This window comes from Drosophila kikkawai, unplaced genomic scaffold, assembly GCF_030179895.1.
Source record: "Drosophila kikkawai strain 14028-0561.14 unplaced genomic scaffold, DkikHiC1v2 scaffold_208, whole genome shotgun sequence".
Classification (NCBI taxonomy): Eukaryota; Metazoa; Arthropoda; class Insecta; order Diptera; family Drosophilidae; genus Drosophila; species Drosophila kikkawai.
Window position 1 is genome coordinate 1 of NW_027222545.1, and position 15,629 is coordinate 15,629.

At 39.7% G+C, this 15,629-nt stretch overlaps 13 protein-coding genes across 13 annotated transcripts; 8 read left to right on the forward strand and 5 right to left on the reverse strand.

The window, feature by feature from the left end:
• The first annotated feature begins 1,601 nt into the window (after nt 1–1,601).
• Nucleotides 1,602–2,351, forward strand: LOC138929457 (histone H1-like). Its single transcript, XM_070288894.1, has one exon. The coding sequence runs from the start codon at nt 1,602–1,604 to the stop codon at nt 2,349–2,351; it is 750 nt and encodes a 249-aa protein (XP_070144995.1).
• Nucleotides 2,352–2,905: 554 nt separating this feature from the next.
• On the reverse strand, nt 2,906–3,277 carry LOC138929450 (histone H2B-like). Its single transcript, XM_070288886.1, has one exon. The coding sequence runs from the start codon at nt 3,275–3,277 to the stop codon at nt 2,906–2,908; it is 372 nt and encodes a 123-aa protein (XP_070144987.1).
• A 206-nt stretch (nt 3,278–3,483) lies between these two features.
• LOC138927844 (histone H2A) lies at nt 3,484–3,894 on the forward strand. The gene has a single exon (XM_070288892.1). It carries the CDS (start codon nt 3,502–3,504, stop codon nt 3,874–3,876), a length of 375 nt encoding a protein of 124 aa, XP_070144993.1. The 5' UTR covers nt 3,484–3,501; the 3' UTR covers nt 3,877–3,894.
• Nucleotides 3,895–4,842: 948 nt separating this feature from the next.
• LOC121502613 (histone H4) lies at nt 4,843–5,226 on the reverse strand. Its single transcript, XM_041776310.2, has one exon. The coding sequence runs from the start codon at nt 5,195–5,197 to the stop codon at nt 4,886–4,888; it is 312 nt and encodes a 103-aa protein (XP_041632244.1). The 5' UTR covers nt 5,198–5,226; the 3' UTR covers nt 4,843–4,885.
• A 224-nt stretch (nt 5,227–5,450) lies between these two features.
• On the forward strand, nt 5,451–5,924 carry LOC138929452 (histone H3). The gene has a single exon (XM_070288888.1). The coding sequence runs from the start codon at nt 5,488–5,490 to the stop codon at nt 5,896–5,898; it is 411 nt and encodes a 136-aa protein (XP_070144989.1). The 5' UTR covers nt 5,451–5,487; the 3' UTR covers nt 5,899–5,924.
• Nucleotides 5,925–7,716: 1,792 nt separating this feature from the next.
• On the forward strand, nt 7,717–8,543 carry LOC138929456 (histone H1-like). The gene has a single exon (XM_070288893.1). It carries the CDS (start codon nt 7,717–7,719, stop codon nt 8,464–8,466), a length of 750 nt encoding a protein of 249 aa, XP_070144994.1. The 3' UTR covers nt 8,467–8,543.
• A 143-nt stretch (nt 8,544–8,686) lies between these two features.
• On the reverse strand, nt 8,687–9,339 carry LOC138929455 (histone H2B). The gene has a single exon (XM_070288891.1). It carries the CDS (start codon nt 9,312–9,314, stop codon nt 8,943–8,945), a length of 372 nt encoding a protein of 123 aa, XP_070144992.1. The 5' UTR covers nt 9,315–9,339; the 3' UTR covers nt 8,687–8,942.
• Nucleotides 9,340–9,520: 181 nt separating this feature from the next.
• Nucleotides 9,521–9,966, forward strand: LOC138929453 (histone H2A). Its single transcript, XM_070288889.1, has one exon. It carries the CDS (start codon nt 9,539–9,541, stop codon nt 9,911–9,913), a length of 375 nt encoding a protein of 124 aa, XP_070144990.1. The 5' UTR covers nt 9,521–9,538; the 3' UTR covers nt 9,914–9,966.
• Nucleotides 9,967–10,611: 645 nt separating this feature from the next.
• On the reverse strand, nt 10,612–10,997 carry LOC121502797 (histone H4). The gene has a single exon (XM_041776528.2). The coding sequence runs from the start codon at nt 10,964–10,966 to the stop codon at nt 10,655–10,657; it is 312 nt and encodes a 103-aa protein (XP_041632462.2). The 5' UTR covers nt 10,967–10,997; the 3' UTR covers nt 10,612–10,654.
• A 221-nt stretch (nt 10,998–11,218) lies between these two features.
• On the forward strand, nt 11,219–11,692 carry LOC138929451 (histone H3). Its single transcript, XM_070288887.1, has one exon. It carries the CDS (start codon nt 11,257–11,259, stop codon nt 11,665–11,667), a length of 411 nt encoding a protein of 136 aa, XP_070144988.1. The 5' UTR covers nt 11,219–11,256; the 3' UTR covers nt 11,668–11,692.
• Nucleotides 11,693–12,891: 1,199 nt separating this feature from the next.
• Nucleotides 12,892–13,338, forward strand: LOC121502900 (histone H2A). The gene has a single exon (XM_041776988.2). The coding sequence runs from the start codon at nt 12,911–12,913 to the stop codon at nt 13,283–13,285; it is 375 nt and encodes a 124-aa protein (XP_041632922.1). The 5' UTR covers nt 12,892–12,910; the 3' UTR covers nt 13,286–13,338.
• Nucleotides 13,339–13,996: 658 nt separating this feature from the next.
• LOC121502922 (histone H4) lies at nt 13,997–14,367 on the reverse strand. Its single transcript, XM_041777069.2, has one exon. The coding sequence runs from the start codon at nt 14,336–14,338 to the stop codon at nt 14,027–14,029; it is 312 nt and encodes a 103-aa protein (XP_041633003.1). The 5' UTR covers nt 14,339–14,367; the 3' UTR covers nt 13,997–14,026.
• A 261-nt stretch (nt 14,368–14,628) lies between these two features.
• On the forward strand, nt 14,629–15,039 carry LOC138929454 (histone H3). Its single transcript, XM_070288890.1, has one exon. The coding sequence runs from the start codon at nt 14,629–14,631 to the stop codon at nt 15,037–15,039; it is 411 nt and encodes a 136-aa protein (XP_070144991.1).
• The last annotated feature ends 590 nt before the right edge of the window (nt 15,040–15,629 follow it).

A 15,629-nucleotide genomic window follows, 5' to 3' on the forward strand; every position in this document is an offset into this window, starting at 1 on the left:
TGCGATACTCTATTGGTATCTACGGAATGTAGGGACATTATATTATTTTAATTCAGGGAATTTTTAAAAGATTAAAAAGGTATATTAAAAAACCAAATTGTACCGTGTTTGATCAAATGATGTGGTTTTAATCAAACACAATCCAGTATATTTACTTTAATTAGCTTAAGGGGGGATATACATGTAAACCAAAATTTTTTTTGGTTAAAAAAATAGTTTGTTACTTAAACAATATACTGTGTAAGTTTCATTATCGAATTCCAACTCCAAGTGCCTCAAATCAACTATATACGCAAGGTATATAAGTGTTAAACGTATTTTCTCTGCTTAAAATTTTTGCATTTTTACCTATGCTATGGGCACGATTCACAAAAAACTATGTAACGTATCGGAGTGAATAAAAATTATTATGATCAGCATGAAATTATCTTCTATTTGAACCTAAATGCGGGTAATACAAATGAGTATTACTATTTTTTAAGAGGGTGGAAGTGAAATCTGATTACCTGAACATGGCGTTTTTCCTTAGGAAATTATTTCCTACATTAAAAAATTCACGAAAAATGTCTACATTTTGACCGTTTACATGTATATCCCCCTTAAGGCCTGAAGTTGGTATAGCTAAACTAAAATTTCGCGCAATTTGAATTACGCGTTAATTTCATAATAAATAAATAAATAAATAAAATATTTACTTAAGTTATTAAGTTCGAAATAAATGTATTCAAACTGCTTGATTTGAACATTTTATTTAAGTAATAAAAAACAAATCAATTTGTTTTTTCTATTTTTCTTAAGATATTAATATTACACTTACAAACTAAAAATCCATCAAATTAAATGCTTAAAAGATTTCATTTCCCGTCTCCTTGGGTACTGTGCTCAAGAAAACTCGAATATGAACGTTGTATGGGGAACATAATAGGCCATTTCCAAGAAACAAATGCATAAATTCAGTTTAAACTTTTATTAACTAAAACATGTGTCCTATTTATTTTACAAAATTGACAAAAACTAATATATTTTAAAATATTAATATTTTTTAGGTAGCCAAAACCATACCCGAAAGTACCAAGAAAGCCGACAATTTATGTATGAAAGGCCAATTTGAAAGTGGTCAAAAAATACCATAATTTGTTTAAAACGAAAATATTTTGAGTGTTCCCGCAAGTAAAAGGTTCAAATTTCACTCTTTCTAAAAAATATTCATAATATTCATAAATTTTAATATTTTAACAGATGATTTTTCACGAAATGCTTTGGTCAAAAATGCAAATCTTGAACTTCAGACACTTTTACAAAATGATCCAAACAATAATTTCACATTAAAATAACTAAACATGTTTTATGAAACATTTAAGTGCTTAAAATAATTAAAACATTCTACCATTTAAAAATATAACATTGAGAAAAGAAGAAATTAAAACTGCACATCGATCAAACATAGGCAACGTAAATGAGCGCTGCCAAACACATAGTTATACTGCTCTCCTCCTCGATTCTCATATCAACGAGGGACGTCGGGTCTAGACCGCTCGCGCCATTTCTATACAAACAAAAGTGTTTTTCGTTAGCTTTCGAAAATAATTAGTGAAGCAAAAATGTCCGACTCTGCAGTGGCAACATCCGCGTCCCCAGTGGCTGCCCCACCAGTGCCAGTTGAGAAGAAGGTGGCCGCCAAAAAGGCATCTGGTTCAGGAGCTACCAAGGCCAAGAAGGCAGCAGTTCCACCATCACATCCGCCAACTCAACAAATGGTGGATGCTTCCATCAAGAACTTGAAGGAGCGTGGTGGCTCATCGCTTCTGGCAATCAAGAAATATATCACTGCCACCTACAAATGCGACGCCCAGAGACTGGCTCCATTCATCAAGAAGTACTTGAAGTCCGCAGTGGCTAATGGAAAGCTGATCCAAACAAAGGGAAAGGGTGCGTCTGGTTCCTTCAAACTGTCGGCCTCTGCCAAAAAGGAGCCCAAGCCAAAGGTTGCGGCTGCTGAGAAAAAAGTCAAAAGCAAGAAGGTAGTCACCAAGAAAGCCGGAGCCACCGCAAAGAAAGCCGCCGGAGCTGCTGACAAGAAACCCAAGGCTAAGAAGGCCGTTGCCACCAAGAAGACTGCCGAGAAGAAGAAAACTGAGAAGGCAAAGGCCAAGGATGCCAAGAAAACTGGAGTCGTAAAGGCAAAGCCAGCAGCAGCAAAGGCTAAGCCGGCCGCCGCGAAGCCAAAGGCAGCCAAGGCACCGAAGGCCAAGGCAGCAGCGTCCGCCAAGCCTAAGAAGGCAGTGAAGAAAGCAACTGCTCCGGCTACCGCTAAGAAGCCGAAAGCCAAGACCACGGCGTCGAAGAAGTAAATTAAGATAATCTTAATTATCGCAATTTTAGATTTCGAAATCTGAAATTTGAAATTGATTTAAACAAGCCCTTTTCAGGGCTACAAAACTTTTTAAAAGAGAGCTAAATTATCATTTTTTTAAAATTACAAATAGTGTTCCCGTTGAAATGGACCCGCTTCCTTTAAAACCCAGAAGTATTTATATATTTGATAATAAATAATAATACTAATAAATTAATTTTCGGAGGAAAATAGCGTATCGCAGTCAAGAGTCATGTCCGACCCTATAAACCATATTAATTTTTGGTCAGCATATCGATCTAAGTCGATTTTTTGGTAGAATTACTTTTTTTTTTCCAAATTTTTTAAAGGGGTCACATTTAAATTGTACTATTCCAGGAAAATTTTAATTCGAAATAGATTTTATATTTTACAGGACAGCTTTTGGTTTTAAAATGGAAGCTTTATATATTTAAAGAAAAATTAGGCTTTTGAAAATTCAGATTCTTTGGTAAAACTTTTTGTGGCCCTGAAAAGGGCCTTTTTAATGCTTCTCCGCATACGCGGGGAAATTTACTTGGAGCTGGTGTACTTGGTGACAGCCTTGGTTCCCTCACTGACGGCGTGCTTTGCCAACTCTCCGGGCAGGAGCAGACGAACAGCAGTTTGGATTTCCCGACTGGTGATGGTCGAGCGCCTGTTGTAGTGCGCCAGACGAGAAGCCTCGGCAGCAATGCGCTCGAAGATGTCATTCACAAAGCTGTTCATGATGCTCATCGCCTTCGAGGAAATGCCAGTGTCGGGATGGACCTGCTTCAGGACCTTGTAGATGTAGATAGCATAGCTCTCCTTCCTCTTCCGCTTCTTCTTCTTGTCGTTCTTAGTGATGTTCTTCTGGGCCTTGCCAGCCTTCTTGGCTGCCTTTCCACTGGTTTTAGGCGGCATTATTTTTTCACTTCACTTCACTTTGCGATTAACTCACTTTTCATAGCAGTCGGGCTTGGGTGTTCGCTCTTATACTTTTTTTCAAGCAATGTTTTCAGGTCTAAGGCGACCCACCCCTAACTGAACGCACAGGCAGAACTAAAAGTATAAATTCGTGACAAGCTGGGCAGCCGGCAACATTCGTTCTTCGTGTGTGTGCAGTGAATAAAGTGAAATAAGAGAAAATGTCTGGTCGTGGAAAAGGTGGCAAAGTTAAGGGAAAGGCAAAGTCCCGGTCCAACCGTGCCGGACTTCAGTTCCCTGTCGGCCGTATCCATCGTCTGCTCCGCAAGGGCAACTACGCCGAGCGCGTCGGTGCCGGCGCTCCAGTTTACCTGGCTGCCGTGATGGAATATCTGGCCGCTGAGGTTCTCGAGTTGGCTGGCAATGCTGCTCGTGACAACAAGAAGACGAGGATCATCCCGCGTCATCTGCAGCTGGCCATCCGCAACGACGAAGAGTTGAACAAGCTGCTCTCCGGCGTCACCATTGCCCAGGGAGGTGTGTTGCCCAACATCCAGGCTGTTCTGTTGCCCAAGAAGACCGAGAAGAAGGCTTAAGCGTTCAAAAAGCGTGCCAGAAACCTTGTATATAAAAACTAACTCAAAACCCAAACGTCCTTTTCAGGACGACCAAACTATTTTAAAAGAAACGTACATTTTCAAATATGCCTAGCTAAGTTTAAACAATATTAATAATTATATAATAAATAAATTTATATATATAAAATATACATATAATATTTATATTTTTGGTTATCGCTATGCAGAAACCAATAGTACAGTCGCCAGAGAAATTCCAGTAACGAAACAAGACCGAGAAGGCTTAAGCGTTCAAAAAGCGTGCCAGCAACCTTGTACATAAAAACAAACTCAAACCCAAACGTCCTTTTCAGGACGACCAAACTATTTTAAAAGAAACTTACATTTTCAAATATGCCTAGCTAAGTTTAAACAATATTAATAATTATATAATAAATAAATTTATATATATATAATATACATATAATATTTATATTTTTGGTTATCGCTATGCAGAAACCAATAGTACAGTCGCCAGAGAAATTCCAGTAACGAAACAAGACCGAGAAGGCTTAAGCGTTCAAAAAGCGTGTAAGCAACCTTGTACATAAAAACAAACTCAAACCCAAACGTCCTTTTCAGGACGACCAAACTATTTTAAAAGAAACTTACATTTTCAAATATGCCTAGCTAAGTTTAAACAATATTAATAATTATATAATAAATAAATTTATATATATATAATATACATATAATATTTATATTTTTGGTTATCGCTATGCAGAAACCAATAGTACAGTCGTCAGAGAAATTCCAGGACATGGACAATGAAGATCGTCATTGCAAGACAGTTTACGCTACCTAAAGATGTGATTGTCTTCCTACGGAAACCCCGACCAATTCAAATAAAGATATTTCCATTCTTGGGCTAGAATATTCAATGTTAAGATATATGCGAAATATAACTTGATAATTTTTCTCTTTTATGAAATTAAGTGGTGGTCCTGAAAAGGACCGATTGTTGAGAAGTACAGACTGTACTGATTTTTTAACCGCCGAAACCGTACAGGGTGCGGCCTTGTCTCTTCAGGGCGTAGACGACGTCCATGGCTGTGACGGTCTTCCTCTTGGCGTGTTCAGTGTAGGTGACGGCATCACGGATCACGTTCTCCAAAAACACCTTCAGAACACCACGGGTTTCCTCGTAAATGAGTCCCGAAATGCGCTTCACGCCGCCACGCCGAGCCAGACGACGGATGGCTGGCTTTGTGATACCCTGGATGTTATCACGCAGCACTTTGCGATGACGCTTGGCGCCACCTTTTCCCAAGCCTTTGCCTCCTTTACCGCGACCAGTCATTTTTCACTATTTTATTTTTACACTTCGAAAGTCACCACTGAACTAATGTAGAAGCCGCGTCGGCCGCTCCTATTTATACCTAAACTCTGCTCTGCACGAGCGAGCCCGAACGCTATGGCCTTCTCGCTCTGTGCTCGACAAACGAAATGGCATGTGCTTCGACTAGCTCTCTCTTTTCCACCCTCCACGTTTTGCTATATAAGAGGGTAGGCAATGCGCAGCTCGTTTATTGTGTTTTCAGACTCGTGAAGTAAACAGTGGACAGACAGTGAAAATAAGAAGAATATAAAATGGCCCGTACCAAGCAGACCGCTCGCAAATCGACTGGTGGCAAGGCGCCACGCAAACAACTGGCAACCAAGGCCGCTCGCAAGAGTGCCCCAGCCACCGGTGGTGTGAAGAAGCCCCATCGCTATCGCCCCGGAACTGTGGCTCTGCGTGAGATCCGTCGCTACCAGAAGAGTACCGAGCTGCTGATCCGCAAGCTGCCTTTCCAGCGCTTGGTGCGTGAAATCGCTCAGGACTTCAAGACTGACCTGCGCTTCCAGAGCTCGGCCGTGATGGCTCTGCAGGAAGCTAGCGAAGCCTACCTGGTTGGTCTCTTTGAAGATACCAACTTGTGTGCCATCCACGCCAAGCGAGTCACAATCATGCCCAAGGACATCCAGCTGGCCCGTCGTATCCGTGGCGAGCGTGCTTAAGTTGAGATTGCTTCGACTAGCAAATAGCGTCAATACATTTTGTACAAATCGGTCCTTTTCAGGACCACAAACATATTTATAATAGAGATTATACATTTTCATATATAATTTACATACTACAAATAAAACATTCCCGGTTTTGCGTTTTTATGGTTAAATATCTTATAGTCAGAGATCGATCTTAAAATATATAAATACAAATATTTACAATTATTTAGATAGTGCGATACTCTATTGGTATCTACGGAATGTAGGGACATTTATATTATTTTAATTCAGGGAATTTTTAAAAGATTAAAAAGGTATATTAAAAAACCAAATTGTACCGTGTTTGATCAAATTGATGTGGTTTTAATCAAACACAATCCAGTATATTTACTTTAATTAGCTTAAGGGGGGATATACATGTAAACCAAAATTTTTTTTGGTTTAAAAAATAGTTTGTTACTTAAAGAATATACTGTGTAAGTTTCATTATCGAATTCCAACTCCAAGTGCCTCAAATCAACTATATACGCAAGGTATATAAGTGTTAAACGTATTTTTCTCTGCTTAAAATTTTTGCATTTTTACCTATGCTATGGGCACGATTCACAAAAAACTATGTAACATATCGGAGTGAATAAAAATTATTATGATCAGCATGAAATTATCTTCTATTTGAACCTAAATGCAAATGAGTATTACTATTTTTTAAGAGGGTGGGAAGTGAAATCTGATTACCTGAACATGGCATTTTCCTTAGGAAATTATTTCCTACATTAAAAAATTCACGAAAAATGTCTACATTTTGACCGTTTACATGTATATCCCCCTTAAGGCCTGAAGTTGGTATAGCTAAACTAAAATTTCGCGCAATTTGAATTACGCGTTAATTTCATTATAAATAAATAAATAAATAAAATATTTACTTAAGTTATTAAGTTCGAAATAAATGTATTCAAACTGCTTGATTTGAACATTTTATTTAAGTAATAAAAAACAAATCAATTTGTTTTTTCTATTTTTCTTAAGATATTAATATTACACTTATAAACTAAAAATCCATCAAATTAAATGCTTAAAAGATTTCATTTCCCGTCTCCTTGGGTACTGTGCTCAAGAAAACTCGAATATGAACGTTGTATGGGGAACATAATAGGCCATTTCCAAGAAACAAATGCATAAATTCAGTTTAAACTTTTATTAACTAAAACATGTGTCCTATTTATTTTACAAAATTGACAAAAACTAATATATTTTAAAATATTAATATTTTTTAGGTAGCCAAAACCATACCCGAAAGTACCAAGAAAGCCGACAATTTATGTATGAAAGGGCCAATTTGAAAGTGGTCAAAAAATACCATAATTTGTTTAAAACGAAAATATTTTGAGTGTTCCCGCAAGTAAAAGGTTCAAATTTCACTCTTTCTAAAAAATATTCATAATATTCATAAATTTTAATATTTTAACAGATGATTTTTCACGAAATGCTTTGGTCAAAAATGCAAATCTTGAACTTCAGACACTTTTACAAAATGATCCAAACAATAATTTCACATTAAAATAACTAAACATGTTTTATGAAACATTTAAGTGCTTAAAATAATTAAAACATTCTACCATTTAAAAATATAACATTGAGAAAAGAAGAAAATAAAACTGCACATCGATCAAACATAGGCAACGTAAATGAGCGCTGCCAAACACATAGTTATACTGCTCTCCTCCTCGATTCTCATATCAACGAGGGACGTCGGGTCTAGACCGCTCGCGCCACATCTATACAAACAAAAGTGTTTTTCGTTAGCTTTCGAAAATAATTAGTGAAGCAAAAATGTCCGACTCTGCAGTGGCAACATCCGCGTCCCCAGTGGCTGCCCCACCAGCGCCAGTTGAGAAGAAGGTGGCCGCCAAAAAGGCATCTGGTTCAGGAGCTACCAAGGCCAAGAAGGCAGCAGTTCCACCATCACATCCGCCAACTCAACAAATGGTGGATGCTTCCATCAAGAACTTGAAGGAGCGTGGTGGCTCATCGCTTCTGGCAATCAAGAAATATATCACTGCCACCTACAAATGCGACGCCCAGAAACTGGCTCCATTCATCAAGAAGTACTTGAAGTCGGCAGTGGCTAATGGAAAGCTGATCCAAACAAAGGGAAAGGGTGCGTCTGGTTCCTTCAAACTGTCGGCCTCCGCAAAAAAGGAGCCCAAGCCAAAGGTTGCGGCTGCTGAGAAAAAAGTCAAAAGCAAGAAGGTAGTCACCAAGAAAGCCGGAGCCACCGTAAAGAAAGCCGCCGGAGCTGCTGACAAGAAACCCAAGGCTAAGAAGGCCGTTGCCACCAAGAAGACTGCCGAGAAGAAGAAAACTGAGAAGGCAAAGGCCAAGGATGCCAAGAAAACTGGAGTCGTAAAGGCAAAGCCAGCAGCAGCAAAGGCTAAGCCGGCCGCCGCGAAGCCAAAGGCAGCCAAGGCACCGAAGGCCAAGGCAGCAGCGTCCGCCAAGCCTAAGAAGGCAGTGAAGAAAGCAACTGCTCCGGCTACCGCTAAGAAGCCGAAAGCCAAGACCACGGCGTCGAAGAAGTAAATTAAGATAATCTTAATTATGGCAATTTTAGATTTCGAAATCTGAAATTTGAAATTGATTTAAACAAGCCCTTTTCAGGGCTACAAAACTTTTTTAAAAGAGAGCTAAATTATCAATTTTTTAAAATTACAAATAGTGTTCCCGCTTCCTTTAAAACCCAGAAGTATTTATATATTTGATAATAAATAATAATACTAATAAATTAATTTTCGGAGGAAAATTGCGTATCGCAGTCAAGAGTCATGTCCGACCCTATAAACCATTTTAATTTTTGGTCAGCATATCGATCTAAGTCGATTTTTTGGTAGAATTACTTTTTTTTCCAAATTTTTTAAAGGGGTCACATTTAAATTGTACTATTCCAGGAAAATTTTAATTCGAAATAGATTTTATATTTTACAGGACAGCTTTTGGTTTTAAAATGGAAGCTTTATATATTTAAAGAAAAATTAGGCTTTTGAAAATTCAGGTGAAATTTACTTGGAGCTGGTGTACTTGGTGACAGCCTTGGTTCCCTCACTGACGGCGTGCTTTGCCAACTCTCCGGGCAGGAGCAGACGAACAGCAGTTTGGATTTCCCGACTGGTGATGGTCGAGCGCTTGTTGTAGTGCGCCAGACGAGAAGCCTCGGCAGCAATGCGCTCGAAGATGTCATTCACAAAGCTGTTCATGATGCTCATCGCCTTCGAGGAAATGCCAGTGTCGGGATGGACCTGCTTCAGGACCTTGTAGATGTAGATAGCATAGCTCTCCTTCCTCTTCCGCTTCTTCTTCTTGTCGTTCTTAGTGATGTTCTTCTGGGCCTTGCCAGCCTTCTTGGCTGCCTTTCCACTGGTTTTAGGCGGCATTATTTTTTCACTTCACTTCACTTTGCGATTAACTCACTTTTCATAGCAGTCGGGCTTGGGTGTTCGCTCTTATACTTTTTTTCAAGCAATGTTTTCAGGTCTAAGGCGACCCACCCCTAACTGAACGCACAGGCAGAACTAAAAGTATAAATTCGTGACAAGCTGGGCAGCCGGCAACATTCGTTCTTCGTGTGTGTGCAGTGAATAAAGTGAAATAAGAGAAAATGTCTGGTCGTGGAAAAGGTGGCAAAGTTAAGGGAAAGGCAAAGTCCCGGTCCAACCGTGCCGGACTTCAGTTCCCTGTCGGCCGTATCCATCGTCTGCTCCGCAAGGGCAACTACGCCGAGCGCGTCGGTGCCGGCGCTCCAGTTTACCTGGCTGCCGTGATGGAATATCTGGCCGCTGAGGTTCTCGAGTTGGCTGGCAATGCTGCTCGTGACAACAAGAAGACGAGGATCATCCCGCGTCATCTGCAGCTGGCTATCCGCAACGACGAAGAGTTGAACAAGCTGCTCTCCGGCGTCACCATTGCCCAGGGAGGTGTGTTGCCCAACATCCAGGCTGTTCTGTTGCCCAAGAAGACCGAGAAGAAGGCTTAAGCGTTCAAAAAGCGTGCCAGAAACCTTGTACATAAAAACAAACTCAAACCCAAACGTCCTTTTCAGGACGACCAAACTATTTTAGAAGAAACTTACATTTTCAAATATGCCTAGCTAAGTTTAAACAATATTAATAATTATATAATAAATAAATTTATATATATAAAATATACATATAATATTTATATTTTTGGTTATCGCTATGCAGAAACCAATAGTACAGTCGCCAGAGAAATTCCAGTAACGAAACAAGACCGAGAAGGCTTAAGCGTTCAAAAAGCGTGCCAGCAACCTTGTACATAAAAACAAACTCAAACCCAAACGTCCTTTTCAGGACGACCAAACTATTTTAAAAGAAACTTACATTTTCAAATATGCCTAGCTAAGTTTAAACAATATTAATAATTATATAATAAATAAATTTTGTATATATAAAATATACATATAATATTTATATTTTTGGTTATCGCTATGCAGAAACCAATAGTACAGTCGTCAGAGAAATTCCAGGACATGGACAATGAACATTGTCATTGCAAGACAGTTTACGCTACCTAAAGATGTGATTGTCTTCCTACGGAAACCCCGACCAATTCAAATAAAGATATTTCCATTCTTGGGCTAGAATATTCAATGTTAAGATATATGCGAAATATAACTTGATAATTTTTCTCTTTTATGAAATTAAGTGGTGGTCCTGAAAAGGACCGATTGTTGAGAAGTACAGACTGTACTGATTTTTTAACCGCCGAAACCGTACAGGGTGCGGCCTTGTCTCTTCAGGGCGTAGACGACGTCCATGGCTGTGACGGTCTTCCTCTTGGCGTGTTCAGTGTAGGTGACGGCATCACGGATCACGTTCTCCAAAAACACCTTCAGAACACCACGGGTTTCCTCGTAAATGAGTCCCGAAATGCGCTTCACGCCGCCACGCCGAGCCAGACGACGGATGGCTGGCTTTGTGATACCCTGGATGTTATCACGCAGCACTTTGCGATGACGCTTGGCGCCACCTTTTCCCAAGCCTTTGCCTCCTTTACCGCGACCAGTCATTTTTCACTATTTTATTTTTACACTTCGAAAGTCACCACTGAACTAATGTAGAAGCCGCGTCGGCCGCTCCTATTTATACCTAAACTCTGCTCTGCACGAGCGAGCCCGAACGCTATGGCCTTCTCGCTCTGTGCTCGACAAACGAAATGGCATGTGCTTCGACTAGCTCTCTCTTTTCCACCCTCCACGTTTTGCTATATAAGAGGGTAGGCAATGCGCAGCTCGTTTATTGTGTTTTCAGACTCGTGAAGTAAACAGTGGACAGACAGTGAAAATAAGAAGAATATAAAATGGCCCGTACCAAGCAGACCGCTCGCAAATCGACTGGTGGCAAGGCGCCACGCAAACAACTGGCAACCAAGGCCGCTCGCAAGAGTGCCCCAGCCACCGGTGGTGTGAAGAAGCCCCATCGCTATCGCCCCGGAACTGTGGCTCTGCGTGAGATCCGTCGCTACCAGAAGAGTACCGAGCTGCTGATCCGCAAGCTGCCTTTCCAGCGCTTGGTGCGTGAAATCGCTCAGGACTTCAAGACTGACCTGCGCTTCCAGAGCTCGGCCGTGATGGCTCTGCAGGAAGCTAGCGAAGCCTACCTGGTTGGTCTCTTTGAAGATACCAACTTGTGTGCCATCCACGCCAAGCGAGTCACAATCATGCCCAAGGACATCCAGCTGGCCCGTCGTATCCGTGGCGAGCGTGCTTAAGTTGAGATTGCTTCGACTAGCAAATAGCGTCAATACATTTTGTACAAATCGGTCCTTTTCAGGACCACAAACATATTTATAATAGAGATTATACATTTTCATATATAATTTACATACTACAAATAAAACATTCCCGGTTTTGCGTTTTTATGGTTAAATATCTATAGTCAGAGATCGATCTTAAAATATATAAATACAAATATTTACAATTATTTAGATAGTGCGATACTCTATTGGTATCTACGGAATGTAGGGACATTTATATTATTTTAATTCAGGGAATTTTTAAAAGATTAAAAAGGTATATTAAAAAACCAAATTGTACCGTGTTTGATCAAATTGATGTGGTTTTAATCAAACACAATCCAGTATATTTACTTTAATTAGCTTAAGGGGGGATATACATGTAAACCAAATTTTTTTTGGTTTAAAAAATAGTTTGTTACTTAAAGAATATACTGTGTAAGTTTCATTATCGAATTCCAACTCCAAGTGCCTCAAATCAACTATATACGCAAGGTATATAAGTGTTAAACGTATTTTTCTCTGCTTAAAATTTTTGCATTTTTACCTATGCTATGGGCACGATTCACAAAAAACTATGTAACATATCGGAGTGAATAAAAATTATTATGATCAGCATGAAATTATCTTCTATTTGAACCTAAATGCGGGTAATACAAATGAGTATTACTATTTTTTAAGAGGGTGGGAAGTGAAATCTGATTACCTGAACATGGCATTTTTCCTTAGGAAATTATTTCCTACATTAAAAAATTCACGAAAAATGTCTACATTTTGACCGTTTACATGTATATCCCCCTTAAGGCCTGAAGTTGGTATAGCTAAACTAAAATTTCGCTCAATTTGAATTACGCGTTAATTTCATTATAAATAAATAAATAAATAAAATATTTACTTAAGTTATTAAGTTCGAAATAAATGTATTCAAACTGCTTGATTTGAACATTTTATTTAAGTAATAAAAAACAAATCAATTTGTTTTTTATATTTTTCTTAAGATATTAATATTACACTTATAAACTAAAAATCCATCAAATTAAATGCTTAAAAGATTTCATTTCCCGTCTCCTTGGGTACTGTGCTCAAGAAAACTCGAATATGAACGTTGTATGGGGAACATAATAGGCCATTTCCTAAAAGTATAAATTCGTGACAAGCTGGGCAGCCGGCAACATTCGTTCTTCGTGTGTGTGCAGTGAATAAAGTGAAATAAGAGAAAATGTCTGGTCGTGGAAAAGGTGGCAAAGTTAAGGGAAAGGCAAAGTCCCGGTCCAACCGTGCCGGACTTCAGTTCCCTGTCGGCCGTATCCATCGTCTGCTCCGCAAGGGCAACTACGCCGAGCGCGTCGGTGCCGGCGCTCCAGTTTACCTGGCTGCCGTGATGGAATATCTGGCCGCTGAGGTTCTCGAGTTGGCTGGCAATGCTGCTCGTGACAACAAGAAGACGAGGATCATCCCGCGTCATCTGCAGCTGGCTATCCGCAACGACGAAGAGTTGAACAAGCTGCTCTCCGGCGTCACCATTGCCCAGGGAGGTGTGTTGCCCAACATCCAGGCTGTTCTGTTGCCCAAGAAGACCGAGAAGAAGGCTTAAGCGTTCAAAAAGCGTGCCAGAAACCTTGTACATAAAAACAAACTCAAACCCAAACGTCCTTTTCAGGACGACCAAACTATTTTAGAAGAAACTTACATTTTCAAATATGCCTAGCTAAGTTTAAACAATATTAATAATTATATAATAAATAAATTTATATATATAAAATATACATATAATATTTATATTTTTGGTTATCGCTATGCAGAAACCAATAGTACAGTCGCCAGAGAAATTCCAGTAACGAAACAAGACCGAGAAGGCTTAAGCGTTCAAAAAGCGTGCCAGCAACCTTGTACATAAAAACAAACTCAAACCCAAACGTCCTTTTCAGGACGACCAAACTATTTTAAAAGAAACTTACATTTTCAAATATGCCTAGCTAAGTTTAAACAATATTAATAATTATATAATAAATAAATTTTGTATATATAAAATATACATATAATATTTATATTTTTGGTTATCGCTATGCAGAAACCAATAGTACAGTCGTCAGAGAAATTCCAGGACATGGACAATGAACATTGTCATTGCAAGACAGTTTACGCTACCTAAAGATGTGATTGTCTTCCTACGGAAACCCCGACCAATTCAAATAAAGATATTTCCATTCTTGGGCTAGAATATTCAATGTTAAGATATATGCGAAATATAACTTGATAATTTTTCTCTTTTATGAAATTAAGTGGTGGTCCTGAAAAGGACCGATTGTTGAGAAGTACAGACTGTACTGATTTTTTAACCGCCGAAACCGTACAGGGTGCGGCCTTGTCTCTTCAGGGCGTAGACGACGTCCATGGCTGTGACGGTCTTCCTCTTGGCGTGTTCAGTGTAGGTGACGGCATCACGGATCACGTTCTCCAAAAACACCTTCAGAACACCACGGGTTTCCTCGTAAATGAGTCCCGAAATGCGCTTCACGCCGCCACGCCGAGCCAGACGACGGATGGCTGGCTTTGTGATACCCTGGATGTTATCACGCAGCACTTTGCGATGACGCTTGGCGCCACCTTTTCCCAAGCCTTTGCCTCCTTTACCGCGACCAGTCATTTTTCACTATTTTATTTTTACACTTCGAAAGTCACCACTGAACTAATGTCGAAGCCGCGTCGGCCGCTCCTATTTATACCTAAACTCTGCTCTGCACGAGCGAGCCCGAACGCTATGGCCTTCTCGCTCTGTGCTCGACAAACGAAATGGCATGTGCTTCGACTAGCTCTCTCTTTTCCACCCTCCACGTTTTGCTATATAAGAGGGTAGGCAATGCGCAGCTCGTTTATTGTATTTTCAGACTCGTGAAGCAAACAGTGAACAGACAGTGAAAATAAGAAGAATCTAAAATGGCCCGTACCAAGCAGACCGCTCGCAAATCGACTGGTGGCAAGGCGCCACGCAAACAACTGGCAACCAAGGCCGCTCGCAAGAGTGCCCCAGCCACCGGTGGTGTGAAGAAGCCCCATCGCTATCGCCCCGGAACTGTGGCTCTGCGTGAGATCCGTCGCTACCAGAAGAGTACCGAGCTGCTGATCCGCAAGCTGCCTTTCCAGCGCTTGGTGCGTGAAATAGCTCAGGACTTCAAGACTGACCTGCGCTTCCAGAGCTCGGCCGTGATGGCTCTGCAGGAAGCTAGCGAAGCCTACCTGGTTGGTCTCTTTGAAGATACCAACTTGTGTGCCATCCACGCCAAGCGAGTCACAATCATGCCCAAGGATATCCAGCTGGCCCGTCGTATCCGTGGCGAGCGTGCTTAAGTTGAGATTGCTTCGACTAGCAAATAGCGTCAATACATTTTGTACAAATCGGTCCTTTTCAGGACCACAAACATATTTATAATAGAGATTATACATTTTCATATATAATTTACATACTACAAATAAAACATTCCCGGTTTTGCGTTTTTATGGTTAAATATCTTATAGTCAGAGATCGATCTTAAAATATATAAATACAAATATTTACAATTATTTAGATAGTGCGATACTCTATTGGTATCTACGGAATGTAGGGACATTTATATTATTTTAATTCACGGAATTTTTAAAAGATTAAAAAGGTATATTAAAAAACCAAATTGTACCGTGTTTGATCAAATTGATGTGGTTTTAATCAAACACAATCCAGTATATTTACTTTAATTAGCTTAAGGGGGGATATACATGTAAACCAAAATTTTTTTTGGTTTAAAAAATAGTTTGTTACTTAAAGAATATACTGTGTAAGTTTCATTATCGAATTCCAACTCCAAGTGCCTCAAATCAACTATATACGCAAGGTATATAAGTGTTAAACGTATTTTTCTCTGCTTAAAATTTTTGCATTTTTACCTATGCTATGGGCACGA

Bases quoted from the DNA above. Each gene is read 5' to 3' on its own strand.
- LOC138929457 (XM_070288894.1), top strand. From the start codon at position 1,602: ATGTCCGACTCTGCAGTGGCAACATCCGCGTCCCCAGTGGCTGCCCCA.
- LOC138929450 (XM_070288886.1), bottom strand. From the start codon at position 3,277: ATGCCGCCTAAAACCAGTGGAAAGGCAGCCAAGAAGGCTGGCAAGGCC.
- LOC138927844 (XM_070288892.1), top strand. From the start codon at position 3,502: ATGTCTGGTCGTGGAAAAGGTGGCAAAGTTAAGGGAAAGGCAAAGTCC.
- LOC121502613 (XM_041776310.2), bottom strand. From the start codon at position 5,197: ATGACTGGTCGCGGTAAAGGAGGCAAAGGCTTGGGAAAAGGTGGCGCC.
- LOC138929452 (XM_070288888.1), top strand. From the start codon at position 5,488: ATGGCCCGTACCAAGCAGACCGCTCGCAAATCGACTGGTGGCAAGGCG.
- LOC138929456 (XM_070288893.1), top strand. From the start codon at position 7,717: ATGTCCGACTCTGCAGTGGCAACATCCGCGTCCCCAGTGGCTGCCCCA.
- LOC138929455 (XM_070288891.1), bottom strand. From the start codon at position 9,314: ATGCCGCCTAAAACCAGTGGAAAGGCAGCCAAGAAGGCTGGCAAGGCC.
- LOC138929453 (XM_070288889.1), top strand. From the start codon at position 9,539: ATGTCTGGTCGTGGAAAAGGTGGCAAAGTTAAGGGAAAGGCAAAGTCC.
- LOC121502797 (XM_041776528.2), bottom strand. From the start codon at position 10,966: ATGACTGGTCGCGGTAAAGGAGGCAAAGGCTTGGGAAAAGGTGGCGCC.
- LOC138929451 (XM_070288887.1), top strand. From the start codon at position 11,257: ATGGCCCGTACCAAGCAGACCGCTCGCAAATCGACTGGTGGCAAGGCG.
- LOC121502900 (XM_041776988.2), top strand. From the start codon at position 12,911: ATGTCTGGTCGTGGAAAAGGTGGCAAAGTTAAGGGAAAGGCAAAGTCC.
- LOC121502922 (XM_041777069.2), bottom strand. From the start codon at position 14,338: ATGACTGGTCGCGGTAAAGGAGGCAAAGGCTTGGGAAAAGGTGGCGCC.
- LOC138929454 (XM_070288890.1), top strand. From the start codon at position 14,629: ATGGCCCGTACCAAGCAGACCGCTCGCAAATCGACTGGTGGCAAGGCG.